Genomic DNA, 14,906 nt, shown 5'->3' on the forward strand with positions numbered 1-14,906 from the left:
GACAATGGACGAACGCAGTGGAGCGTGCCAGAAACAAGTGGTACACGAGCGTTGAAAAGCTATGTGTTCAGAAGGTCTTAACTGCGTACAATCGTCCAAATCTCCGCGCGACATAGACAGCTGGGGCTCACACCTTGCAAGTGAGCGTTTTGTATGTGAGACCAGGTTGGTCATCTTCTCTTGTTAGATGCAATCGGTTGTGATTAGAGAACAGTTTCTTTTCTCCAGTGTGATTATTATTTACTTCTGATGTTTCTATTTCTATGCACTGTTATTAGGACTGATTTTTCAAATGTGGTGCAACTCCATCATCATGTGTCCATAAGCATCGACGAGAGTTTTTATAGAATACCTATGAGCACATTACACTTTATTTAACAATAACGAACTTCTAAATAATATACTCACCAGGTATATTCCTCCACTCAAACTGAAAATAACGCCACCACTCACACTTCACCCTGCTGACCATGGCTCTTGTGATGCGCCGAACAGCATGCACGGACTGGGACAGGATATGATGCCTCAGATCATCCGCTTGCAGCGTTGTCACGTTCCATTCCATGTTGTTCAACCTTTCAAAATAAAATGGAGTCAGCTTATGTGACAGATGATATTCTGAAACTTGACTGTATTTTGTAGACTAGAATAGTCAAAACTAAACTGAACTTTCCCCTCTCCAGATTTTACGTTTCCCATTGATAGAGGTCGACAGCCCATTAGAGACGAATCGAGGTGTCAGACAGGAATTGTTGCGTACATTACGGCTGGTATGCGAGTCTGCTAACATATTCTGGTGAACTGATAATTTCTGATGAAATACAAGAATTCACATACAAACATGCAGCCAGAACTATGATTGGACAAGCACGGCAGACCGCCTTCAAAGGCATGGAGTGGCCGCTCCCCCACAACATGGCTCACCGTCTGCTCCTTGGCGCCATAGTCACGAGCAGCACTTCCACTGTAATACCACGTTTTCAAGACGTTGCCAAGTCTCTCCTGTGCCGTTTGGATGTGGTTGAATCTTGATCTTTCTTGACAAGAAAGACCATACTGCGCTACCTTACTCAGTTGCACTGAATTCTTATAGCACTCTGTCTTAGGAATTAGCACATTGGCATCCTTGATTGTGAGATTACCAGGGACAAAATTGGACAGAACATGCAACCCCTAAGTGGGAGCTGTTGTAGCAATGTCATTAATAGTCAACATGGCTCCTTAACGCTTTAGCACAATATACAACAGCCCAATAACCAACAGAAATTGCAGTGTTGTATTGTTTGTCTACATTTGCTCCCCAGTTTTTTGCAGGAATGTAGTGCAGTTCATTTAGAATAGAACCAAACGACTTTCACCGGTCCGCGCAGTGCTGCATAAATGACAGTGACAGGAAGAGGGAGACACTAAGGTAATTAAGGAAGTAGCTGCAGGAAATTTTGGTCCTATCCAGGGGCTCATATGACTGCCTGTGTGCCTCTGTATCATGGAGGTAGAACTCTGTGGTCTCAGTTCCACTTGTGTTTTGCTGGAGCCTCTATCTGTAAAAGTACTCCCTCAGTTTGGTGTCAACTCGGAGGCTCGTCGACACAGTCAGTAAGTAGCCAGTTTCACACGATGAATGTGGTCACTAGGCGACCACTACGAACAACAATAAACAACTACCTGGGACCTTGGAGTGCGAAGAAATTGCCTAAGGGGACACGTGAAACGGAACCTGGATCAGTGGAGTGGGCTTATGTTCACCGGCGAGTACAGATTTAGAACGTCGACTGGGGATCGTCGTACAAGGCTGTGTAGGGGACCAGGCCCGGTGCAGGTCTCTATCCATGGGTTCTGCTGTGGGGCGGGACTGTCGTAGTTTGGGCTGCTATTATGGTAATACCAACAGTAGCAGAAAACAGTATAACGGAAGCAGGATTCTTTAGGAAGGTAGAGCAGAGAGTGTGTTACAGTGAACAGTTCAGTGATACAGTTAAGCTTATCACAATCGACAGCAAACCAATACCCACAACGATAGTTCAGATAGTACATGCCGACGTCGGAACCTTAAGATGACAGAAAAAGTATATGAAGGTATTGAAAGGGTAATACAGTAAGTAAAGGGAGATGAAACTCCATTACTCGTGGGAGACTGGAATGCAGTTGTAGGAGAAAACGTGGAAGAAATGGTTACTGGAGAATATGGGGTTGGGACAGGGAATGAGAGAGAAGAAAGACTAACTCAGTCCTGTAATAAACTTCGGCTAGTAATAGCGAATACTCTTAATCACAAGAGAAGGATGTATAATTGGAAAAGGCTGGGTGATATGGGGAACAACAGTTAGATTACATCATGGTCCGAAGGAGATTCTGAAATGATATAGTGGATTGTAAGGCATACGCAGGAGCAGATATAGACTCATATCACAATGTAGTAATGATAAACAGTACGTTGAAGGTTAAGAGATAAGTCAGAAAGAATCGATACGCAAATGTGTCAGATACAGAAGTACTAAGGAATGACGAGATACTCTTGAAGATCTGCAAGGCTATGGATACAGCAACAAGGAATAATCCAGTAGGCAGTCCACTTCAAGAGGAATGGATATCTCTGAAAAGGACAATAATAGAAGTTGGAAAGAAAAATATAGATACAAAGAAAGTAACTGCAAAGAAACCATGGGAATTAAAACAAATAACTGAAGTATTTCTTTTATTACCCATGATGAAAGAAGGAAGTTCAAAAATGTTCAGGGAAATTCAGGAATACAGAAAGGCTAGTCACTGAGGGATGAAATAGACAGGATGTGTAGGAAAGCCAAGACGAAATAGCTGCCTGAAAAATGTGAAGAAATCGAAGAAGAAATGATTGTTGGAAGGACTGAGTCAACGCATAAGAAAGTCAAAGCAACCTTGAGTGAAATTGTTAGCAAAGGGTGATAGTATTAAGAGTGCAGTGGGAATTTCACCGTCGAAAAAGGAGGAGGAAGTGGATATATGGAATGAGTACATTGAAGGCCTCCATGAGGAGGGAAGATTTGTCTGCTGTGATAGAAGAAGAAAGAAGAGTCGATTTGGAAGTAATAGAATTTAAAAGAGCTTTGGAGGACTTAAGATCAAATAAGGCAGAAGGGGTAGATAACTTTCCATCAGGATGTCTAAAACCTTTGGGGGGAACTGGCGACAAAGCGACTATTCATGTTGGTGTGAAAAATATATGAGTCCGCCGACATACCATCTAGCTTTCGAAAAAATATCATCCACACAATTCCTAAGACTGCAAGAACTGACAAGTGCGACAATTATCGAACAGTCTGCTTAACATCTCATGCATCCAAATTGCTGACAAGAATAACATATTGGAGAATGGAAAAGAAAATTGAGGATGAGTTAGATGACTATCAATTTGGCCTTAGGAAAGGTAGATGCAACAGAGAGGCAATTCCGACGTTGCTGTCCGTGATAGAAGCAAGACTAAAGAACAATAAAGTTACGTTTATAGGATTTGTCGACCTGGACAAGATGTTGAGCAATGTAAAATGGCGCAAAGTGTTAGAAATTCTGAGACAAACAGGGGTAAGCTGTAGAAAGAGACAGGTAATACACAATATGTACAAAAGCCAAGAGGGAAATAATAAGAGTGGATGACCAAGAATGAAGTGCTCGGATTAAAAAGGATGTAGGCAGGGATGTAGTGTTTCGCCAGTATTTTCAATATGTACATCGATGAAGCAATGATGGAAATACAAGAAAGGTTCAGGAGTGGAATTAAAATTGAAGGTGAAAGGGCATGAATGATACGATTCGCTGATGACATTGCTATCCTGAAAGTGAAAGTGAAGAAGAATTACATGATCGGCTGAATGGAATGGACAGTCTAATGAGTACAAAATATGGGTTGAGAATAAATCGAAGACAGACGAAAGGAATTGGAAGTAGGAGGAATGAGAACAGAGATAAACATAACATCAGGATTAATTGTCACAAAGTATATCAAATTAAGGAATTCTACTACCTAGGCAGCAAAATAACCAATGACAGATGGAGCAAGGAGGACATCGAAAGCAGATTTGCACCAGCAAAAAAGGCATTCCTGACGAAGAGAAGTCCATTAGTATCAAAGATAGGCCTTAATTTTAGGAAGAATGTTCTGAGAATGTACGTTTGGAGCAGAACCTAGAATGGTAGTGAAACATGGATTGTGGGAAAACCGCAAAAGGAGAGAATCAACGCATTTGAGATGATGTACTACAGACGAATGCTGAAAATTAGGTCAACTTACAAAGTAAGGAATGAGGAGGTTCTGCGCAGAATGGAAGAGGAAAGGAATATGTGGAAGAGACACGATGATAGGACATCTGCTAAGACATCAGGGAATGACTTCCATGGTACGAAATTGGAGAATACATCCAGCAAATAATTGAGGACGTAGATCGCAAGTGCTGTTCTGAGGTGAAGAGGTTGGCATAGGAGAGGAATTTGTCGTGGACCACATCAAACGAATGAGAAGACAGATGGCTCAAAAAAAAAAAAAAAAATGGAAAGGTCTCTAACGTTCCGTCTCCAAATGCTGGAGACATCTTCAGAGGCTAAAAAGGCTCTGGCAGCAGTTTGAAACTTTTATAAACTCTACAAGCTGAACTGTTTGTCCGGATCCCTGTGACGTCATCAGACGGCTGCTTAAGAGCGCAGAGTCACGAGTGCGTGTGTTGTCGAGCTTCTGCCGGGGAACACTTGGCGCTGGTTTCTGTATTCAGCACTGGGGCCAGCAGCTCGTCTAATTTCTCTCATTCTTCTTTCCGTTAAAGTTGCTCTCGTGCTTTGGTATTTGAATGCCCTCTCTGTAAATTCAAGCACAGTAATATTGGTTCTGTATTGCAGAGACGAATTTTTAGTTTCCCTGGTCCGAGTGGATATTCTGCAACTGCCGATTTATTGCTATTTCGCAGATGACAACTGCTATTCTGTTTGTACTACACATGTGTGGTTCACTGTGTGTGCAAGACAATTTATATATTCCTCCTGTGGCAAGTGCTGGCCGTACATTCTTTATAGTGTTCGAAACATTCACGCTCCTTCATAATTGGTATAAACACTGCATCAATACTATGTATTCCTCGTACTCTGATCATGTGAACCATGACTGCTTTTACGAATGGGAGTAAATCTTTGTTTCTTCTTCGTGAGAAGCTCCATACCTTTATGGACTTATTGCCCTATTTATCTCTTTCTCAGGTTAATCATTTATTCTGAAAGTAGTGTTTAAATGGTCGGAGCGTTCCTCCAACTCCTCTGGTGACACATTATTTAAGCCAAGCCCACCAATGTTCTCATTACCGCTCTTTTCAGTTTGTGACAATGACTGGAATTTTTGTGAATGTATCCACATGTATGAGTGAGGTTTTTGCAGACCTTCTGTGCCTAACATCTGTGGATTTTCTAAGTAGCCGTACATTTTAAAATATTTCTTCTTTCTCTTTTTCTATACTGGATTTTATATTATAACTAATATCATTCGGAAAGTTTAGAAAGTCCGCGTTCTTTTTGTCCATGAGGCTATATAACGAAGTATGAGTGTCATCAATATAACAAAACCAACGATAGTAATTTTTCTTGTTGGGCTGATGAGCTATTCCTTCCAGTTTTACATATAGAGCTCCGTTGTAACTGTGCTGAGTGTGTTTCCTGTAGTGAATACAGTTTCAGAAAACTGGATGATTTATTCGAGAGCCTCACAAACTGAGCGAAGTCAGTAACACTTTGGTCCGCCTCAGTTACTCGGCTTCGCATTTACTGGCAGAGCTGTTGAATGTCCTCCTGAGGGACATCGTCCGAAATCATGTCCAGCTGGCAGCTTAAGTCATGAAAACCCCGAGATGGTTCGAGTGCCCTGCCCGGTGTGCCCCAAACGTTGTCAGTTGGGGAGAGGTTTGGCGCCCTTCCTAGTCAAGGGATTTTTGGCGAGCAATAGAAACACTCGTTGTGTGTGTGGGCGGGCATTACCTTGCTGATATGTAATGTCAGTATGGCTTGCCATGAAGGACAACAAAGCTGGACGTGGAACATCGAATATCGTCGATGTACCGCTCTGCTGTGTGGGTGACTACTAAAGTGGTCCTGCTATGAAAGTGAACGGCACCCCAGACCATCACTCTCGGTTGTTGGGCTTCATGGCGGGCGACAGTCAGGTTGGAACCCCCCCCCCCCTCCCCCAAGTCTCCAAGGCGTTTCCAGACACATCTTTGCTGGACATTGGGGCTCAATTAGAAGCGAGGCTCATCATAGAAGACTCTTCCAGTCAATGAGATTCCTGGCCGAAGTCGCATCTGGAGATGCCCCAGATGGTCATGGTATACCAATCTTACTGTCGTCCGCCATATGGTCTGACAACCTCGAGTGATGGTGTGGTGTGTCATTTTTTTTCACAGCAGGATTTCTTTGGTTTTAATCTGTGGTACCCTTACAGCACAGCAGTTCGTCTATGCTGTTCTACACCCCGTTTTGCTGCCTTCAAGGTAAGCCATACTTGGCTAACTTTTTTTCCAAAATAATGCCCTCTTGCATATGGGGAGAGTTTTTACTATTTGTTTTTAGACTTTCCAAACCCTACCTTGGCCAGCAAGGTGACCAGACTTCTTCCCAATTGAGAATAATTGGAGCGATATAGGCAGGGACGTCCTACCAGGTCGGGATTTTGACGATCTACCGCAGCATTTGGACAAAATATGGCATGATGTTCCTCAGGGAGACATCCAACAACTCTGTCAATAAATATCAAGATGAAAAATTGCTTACATAAGGACGCATTATTTACTTACTTAACTTGTTAAGCTTCCCTCTTGAATAAGTCATTCACTTGTTTGTGTGCTCATGTACAGCACAACTACTACTTTCTGTACCTTCCGGATATTTCCTTCACGGAGTGTTCCTTTTTTTTGTCTAAGAGTGTAAATTCCATATGTGAGATCGTTTTATTAAGAGCAACTATAGTAAGCAGTAATAGAACGTCTAAATGGGCTAATATCTGATGGACATGAAGGATTCTATTTTTTGTATAATGAACTGAACCTTTTATACGTCGTTTTTTGCTACAGAGGTCTGTAGAAGACTGTCCAGGTATTTGGCAGTCACGCTTGTCGAACAGTCCATAGCGCTAACAACTGGTCTTAATGGAATGACAGGTTTGTGAATTTTTGGTATACCATACAATCTTGATGGGACCAGTTCTGATGTAGTAAGACATTTCTAGTTGGTGAGAGAAATCGAAGAGGCTTTTACTAGCTGATGCGTTACCCGAAGTACTGATCTTGAGAGATTGCTTTTAATCTCACTGTACCTTCGTGGTTGTAATACAACGCAAGTTTTTCCGCAGTAGGTTCATTATTTCATGAGCATTGTAGCGTTGCCCTTATCTGCTGGAAGCTCTAGAATACATCAGAATTGAAATCTCGGATACGTCTCTCTCCACAAGTTAAGTGTTGTGTCATTGTTTATTGCCTCTGGTGGTGCCTCCACATTTAGGAGACGAAGTCTTTGGCACAGAAATACGCTATGGAACGTGGCCTAATACCCATTAATCAAAATTGACCAGTAGGTTGTATTTTAATTATTTATCAGTACGAGTACATGTGTTAGTGTTTGTAGGAATTACGAAAGAAACGAGGAGTGTAGAAATGGGGTGGCCAAGACATCAGCTCACGGGCCACGCCCGGGCACAAGTGCATTTGGCTCGTTATACACATCTCCCCAATTAACATTTCTTAAATTTTCTCTGAAGTGCTCAATAAACACTGGGTTGAGCAACCGTACAGTTCTATTTCATGGTTTCTGAACTGTACACCTTGCTGTGTTTTCTAATTTAATCAATTGTACATCATGGGCTGATAATCCATTTATCAATGTGAAAGCATGTGTTAGTTTTACACCCTCTTGCTGTACAAATACATTATCTATTAGAGCGCTACTGCCTTGAGCTATATGTGTAGGGAAATTGCTAACTGATTCTATGTTATATGCAATTAATAACACTTACACTTTTCCCATCTGAACTGGTTAGAAAGGTTACATAGAAATCATCACAGATTAACAACTTCCTGTTTTTGGCTGACAGACAGCGTAATAGGTAGTCAAACTTTTTTACTAGCTCCCAATCTCCTAATGGGGACCTGTACACTGTTGCTAACATCAACACTACATTATCTATCTCTAGTTTACATGCACAAACTTCAAAGTGCTGATCAATACAGAATTTGCGTACTTCTACAGTTTTGTACTTACATCCTTTTTTTTTTGTAAACGGCAACCCCTCCTTTATCCATGCTATATCTGGAAGTGTAAGATGCTAAATTATACTAATTTATCCTGACACTATCCATCACCACAGTTACATGGCGTTCAGACAAAGTATATCAATCCCACTGTTATTTGTGAGGTCATCTACAAAGAGAGATTCACTCCAAGTTTAAACGCAGTGAAAACCTCTCAGACAAACAGAACCTAAACGATGTCAAAGTTAGCGTAAGGAGGGCTATGCGTGAAGCGCTCAGTGAATTCGAAAGTAAAATTCTATGTACCGACTTGACAGAAAATCCTAGGAAGTTCTGGTCTTACGTTAAATCAGTAAGTGGCTCGAAACAGCATATCCAGACACTCCGGGATGATGATGGCATTGAAACAGAGGATGACACGAGTAAAGCTGAAATACTAAACTCCTTTTTCCAAAGCTGTTTCACAGAGGAAGACCGCACTGCAGTTCCTTCTCTAAATCCTCGCACGAACGAAAAAAATGGCTGACATCGAAATAAGTGTTCAAGGAATAGAAAAGCAACTGAAATCACTCAACAGAGGAAAGTCCACTGGGTCTGACGGGATACCAATTCGATTCTACACAGAGTACGCGAAAGAACTTGCCCCCCTTCTAACAGCCGTGTACCGCAAGTCTCTAGAGGAACGGAAGGTTCCAAATGATTGGAAAAGAGCACAGGTAGTCCCAGTCTTCAAGAAGGGTCGTCGAGCAGATGCGCAAAACTATAGACCTATATCTCTGACGTCGATCTAATGTAGAATTTTAAAACATGTTTTTTGCTCGCGTATCGTGTCGTTTTTGGAAACCCAGAATGTAATCTGTAGGAATCAACATGGATTCCGGAAACAGCGATCGTGTGAGACCCAACTCGCTTTATTTGTTCGTGAGATCCAGAAAATATTAGATACAGGCTCCCAGGTAGATGCTGTTTTCCTTGACTTCCGGAAGGCGTTCGATACAGTTCCCCACTGTCGCCTGATAAACAAAGTAAGAGCCTACGGAATATCAGACCAGCTGTGTGGCTGGATTGAAGAATTTTTAGCAAACAGAACACAGCATGTTGTTATCAATGGAGAGACGTCTACAGACGTTAAAGTAACCTCTGGCGTGCCACAGGGGAGTGTTATGGGACAACTGCTTTTCACAATATATATAAATGACCTAGTAGATAGTGTAGGAAGTTCCATGCGGCTTGTCGTGGATGATGCTGTAGTATACAGAGAAGTTGCAGCATTAGAAAATTGTAGCGAAATGCAGGAAGATGGTTCAAATGGCTCTGAGCACTATGGGACTCAACTGCTGAGGTCATTAGTCCCCTAGAACTTAGAACTAGTTAAACCTAACTAACCTAAGGACATCACAAACATCCATGCCCGAGGCAGGATTCGAACCTGCGACCGTAGCGGTCTTGCGGTTCCAGACTGCAGCGCCTTTAACCGCACGGCCACTTCGGCCGGCGATGCAGGAAGATCTGCAGCGGATAGGCACTTGGTGCTGGGAGTGGCAACTGACCCTTAACATAGACAAATGTAATGTATTGCGAATACATAGAAAGAAGGATCCTTTATTGTAGGATTATATGATAGCGGAACAAACACTGGTAGCAGTTACTTCTGTAAAATATCTGGGAGTATGCGTGCGGAACGATTTGAAGTGGAATGATCATATAAAGTTAATTGTTGGTAAGGCGGGTACCAGGTTGAGATTCATTGGGAGAGTCCTTAGAAAATGTAGTCCATGAACAAAGGAGGTGGCTTACAAAACACTCGTTCGAACTATACTCGAGTATTGCTCAACAGTGTGGAATCCGTACCAGATCGGGTTGACGGAGGAGATAGAGAAGATCCAAAGAAGAGCGACGCGTTTCGTCACAGGGTTATTTGGTAAGCGTGATAGCGTTACGGAGATGTTTAGCAAACTCAAGTGGCAGACTCTGCAAGAGAGGCGCTCTGCATCGCGGTGTAGCTTGCTCGCCAGGTTTCGAGAGGGTGCGTTTCTGGATGAGGTATCGAATATATTGCTTCCCCCTACTTATACCTCCCGAGGAGATCACGAATGTAAAATTAGAGAGATTCGAGCGCGCACGGAGGCTTTCCGGCAGTCGTTCTTGCCGCGAACCATGCGCGACTGGAACAGGAAAGGGAGGTAATGACAGTGGCACGTAAAGTGCCCTCCGCCACACACCGTTGGGTGGCTTGCGGAGTATAAATGTAGATGTAGATGTTAACAGATCATCTACTTTATTTTTATTCCCCTGATATTCTGATGAAGTAAGTTGATACTGAAACTTCCTGGCAGATTAAAACTGTGTGCCCGACCGAGACTCGAACTCGGGACCTTTGCGTTACGCGGGCAAGTGCTCTACCAACTGAGCTACCGAAGCACGACTCACGTCCGGTACTCACAGCTTTACTTCTGCCAGTACCTCGTCTCCTACCTTCCAAACTTTACAGAAGCTCTGCTGCGAATCTTGCAGAACTAGCACTCCTGAACGAAAGGATATTGCGGAGACATGGCTTAGCCACAGCCTGGGGGATGTTTCCAGAATGAGAAACTGGTAAGTTGATACTACCCTTAGCTTCATCCTTATTTACTGTACATGAAGCTTCTGTTATTCTATTTTTCTTGAGTGTTGCCTGTTTTGACTTTGACCTTGACATAAAAAACGTGTCTGCCTGGTGCCATTAACCACAGCTGACTTATCTTTCCCCTTCCTATTTAGGTGCAGGCCATGCGTAGTGTATCCTCACCTACCAGTAGTGTCAACAGGAACGTCGCGTGTGTGAGGTTTTGGGGGTATCTGGAACATCCCGTTCCTCCACTACTTCAGATAGCAAACCAGAGTGTTAACACGCCTTGCAGCAGTGTTTACGCAGGACCGAACACGGCGCTGAAAGACCTCCACAGACACCACATTTGTGTGGCCAGTTCATGTTCCTATTTCATCCAAGTCTCTCGCAATAGTACAGCTTGGATTCATACCGCAGGCTGTTTCCTGCTGCCCCAACTGTAATTACCTGATCTCCTAGCATTTGTTTTCACAAAACTTGTGAGCTGGTACGCTGCACCTAACTCCTCCTGAAGCTCCTGGCCTTGACTGTTAACTAGAAGCAATATTCTTCTTTTCCTATTCTGATTTGATCCCTACGTGTCTTTTTTTCTTGAGGCTAATATTCTGCTTCAAAATACATTCAACTACATCTGGATGAGGCCCTTCCTCCATTACTTCAGATAGCAAGCCAAACTGATTTACTAACTGAATTTCGAAGTTTTTTCAAGTTTCTCTTTTTGCTTCTACCTTTCCTGTCCCTGTTTCTTCCCTTAGCCTACATAATTCCAAGTCCTCATTTTGTAATTCAGCCTCAATGGCACAAATTTTTACCTCCTTTTCGGCGACTTTTCTGTCCTTTCTACATAACGTACGTTGCCATGGAGAGCGTCTTATCTACCCAGTTTCCTCGCCGCTACATTCGCCCCAATAAACCATAACCTACACAGTCTTCACACCCCCGCCTTCAGATTCCTACAGCAAACATCACATTTGCTAGACATGTTTTGACAGAAAAATTTACACAAAGGGAGAGGATAACTTGGCACAAGAGCACTGATGTTACGTAACCTGTATTAATACGCAATGAAGCGCTAATGCAAACAAACTTTTAAAAATCTCAAAAACTTCATAAAACTACCCTTGTAATTCTTTCTAGGCCACAACGTATTCTTCAAACTCCGTATTTCCTTTAACACGAGTGATCTTAGGGAACTTCACTGTCTTTGTCAGAATGTGTCCGTTCCAGAAACGCGATTTTCTTTTTAAATGCATCCCCATCAAATGAGGAAAAAGTTACCTTGCAGTGCATTACTGTGGGCAGTGTACAGTCAAGTCCAGTTAAAATGTGAAATCTGCACTAGATTACACATGTTTTCATTTTCGTTCCTGCATTGCTTTTTTTGTCAAAAAATTAAACTGTAGCAAGTTTTAAGTCGTTCCAGGTATGTGTCTCGATATAACATACGTACTTTGCAGTACGATATGAAGTCTCCATAGGAATCGTTCAGTTTCACTGAAAACCGTTGCAGCTGAAAACGGAAGATGCGTGTGACTTCAGCAATTATACTATGCTTTCTTCCAATTTCGCCATGTGCCAAAGGCCTGCAAATTTAGCACAAAGTGCTTTTTGATGTACAAAACAAGGAATCTTGTCTGTCGACATTCGTGATTTTATCCTGTTTCATTGTCAATCAAATCTTTAAACTCTTTCTGCATATTCCAGAATCCGAATCAAGAACACTTCTCCACGTGAGTAACCTAGAGGCAGATATCCTCTGATTTGTGAGGCAACTTAAATCACTTAATAACAGCAAGTCTTCCGGTCCGTACTGTATACCAATTACGTTTCCTTCAGAGTATGCTGATGCAACAGCTCCATACATAACAACCTTATACAACCGTCCGCTGGACGAAAGATCCGTATGAAAAGATTGGAAACCTGGACAGGTTACACCAATATTCAAGAACGGTGGAAGGAGTAATCCAGTAAATTACAGGTCCATATTATTAACGTAGATATCCAGTAGGATTTTGGAACATATATTGCGTGTGAGGACTATGAATTACCTCGAAGAAAACGGTCTATTGACACACAGTAAAGGCGGATTCAGAAAACATCATTCTTGTGAAGCGTGAAGTGTTGAGTGCTATCGACAAGGATTTCGAAAAGGCCTTTGACACTGTACCACACAAGCGGCTTGTACTGAAATTGGGTGCTTATGGAATATCATCTAAGTTAGCTAATTGGGTTCGTGGTATCCTGTCAGAGAGGTCACAGTTCCTTATAACTGACAGTCATCGAGTGAAACAGAAGTGATTTCTGGCGTTCCCCAACGTAGTGTTATAGGCCCTCTGCTGTTCCTTATCTATATAAATGATTTCGTAACAATCTGAGGAACAATCTGAGATCAAAAAATGTAAAACGATTTAAAAAATATATCTGTATATTTTGGAAAGTGGCAATTGATCCTAGATAATGAAGTCCTCCATATGAGTGCTAAAAGGAATCTGTTAAACTTCGGTTACACGATAAATCACTAAATCTAAAGCCCGCAGATTCAACTAAAACCCTAGGAATTATAATTACGAGCCACTTAGATTGGGGGTTGCGGTTGGGTTGGGTTGTTTGGGGGAAAGAGACCAAACAGCGAGGTCATCAGTATCATTGGATTAGGGAAGGATGGGGCAGGAAGTCGGTCGTGCCCTTTCAAAGGAACCATCCCAGCATTTGCCTGGAGCGATTTAGGGAAATCACGGAAAACCTAAATCAGAATGGGCAGACGCGACTTAAATTGGAAAGAACACATAATGTTGAGGGGGAGGCAACCCAAAGACTGCGATTCATTAGCAGAATATTTAGAAAATGTAAGATCTACTAAACAGATGCTTGTATGCCCTCTTTTGGAGTACCGCTGCACAGTGTGGGATCCTCGCCAGATAGGGTTAACGGAGTACGTTGAGAAAGTTCAAAGAAGAGCTGTACGTTCTGTATTACCCCGAAATAGGGGAAACAGTGTTACTGACATGATACAGAATTTGGGGTGGACATCAAAAAGGCGTTTTTCATTGTGACAGAATCATCTCACGAAATTTCAGTCACCAACTTTCTCCTTTGAATGCGAAAATATTTTGCTAACGCAGACATACTTAGGGAGAAACGATCGTCGTGATAAAATAAAGGAAACGGGAGCTATCAGGGAAAGGTATAGGCATTCGTTTTTTCCTCGCACTGTTCGATATTGGAATAATCGAGAATCGTTGTGAAGGTCATTCGATGAACCCTCCGCCAGGCACTTAGGTGTGATCTGCAGAGCATCCGTGTACATGTACATCTAATGTCGTTTCACAGTAGATATGCACTACCTGTATCGTATATGAATTGAGAAACCTCTTCGCTCTCTTCTGTCACTGCCACTCATTTTAAAGAATCGCGACGGTAGACCGCTCGACTGCCTCCTTCGTGCAAACAGCCACTGGCCCAGTGAACCTCCATCGTACCGAGATCACACAGCGAAGGGTAGACAGCGCTGACAGCGCGAGTCTGCCGGACTCGAGAGACTTGTGCCGGCCGGAAGACGCCGCACCGCGACGCCGGACGAAGCGCCGCGCTCTTCCGGGCGCCTCCGAGAAGGACCGAGCGGAGCCGAGCGGCAGGCAGGCCGGGCCCGTGGGCCAGACACGCTGCACGCGTGACTTGTGGCACGGCGCGGCCGGCCGTCATTATGAGCCTCTACCCAGCTGCGGCGAAGTCATTCAGTCAACTCCTGAGGCGTCACCGGTGGCCACAGGTTGGATGTAAGATTTAATACTTCACATATGTTCGTTCCATATTTTGCAGGAAAAATATGTCCATTTTTAAAAGTGACAAACAGCAAGCGTGTAAAACACAACGCATCAGAATAACACATATTAAAAGCATAATATTGCCGAGGAATACAGCAGTATCAAGAGCCATCAACTAGAGATAATTACAGAGAACACTGCAATATACTGAGAAATGTCATTAGACCAGCTGATTGTATCAGCTGTGTGAGTAGTATGTACATATCTGAAAATAACATCAAATTA

At 42.8% G+C, this 14,906-nt stretch overlaps 1 protein-coding gene across 1 annotated transcript in view; it reads right to left on the reverse strand.

Annotated features, from left to right (window-relative positions):
• The window catches only part of LOC124743683, a 43,167-nt gene extending 42,602 nt beyond the window's left edge, over positions 1-565 (reverse strand). The window contains exon 1 of the mRNA XM_047248859.1: positions 409-565. Within this exon, the coding sequence (XP_047104815.1) occupies positions 409-565 (157 nt within the window). The remainder of the gene's footprint in view (positions 1-408) is intronic.
• Positions 566-14,906: the final 14,341 nt, after the last annotated feature.

Source organism: Schistocerca piceifrons, unplaced genomic scaffold (genome assembly GCF_021461385.2).
Source record: "Schistocerca piceifrons isolate TAMUIC-IGC-003096 unplaced genomic scaffold, iqSchPice1.1 HiC_scaffold_2510, whole genome shotgun sequence".
NCBI lineage: Eukaryota > Metazoa > Arthropoda > Insecta > Orthoptera > Acrididae > Schistocerca > Schistocerca piceifrons.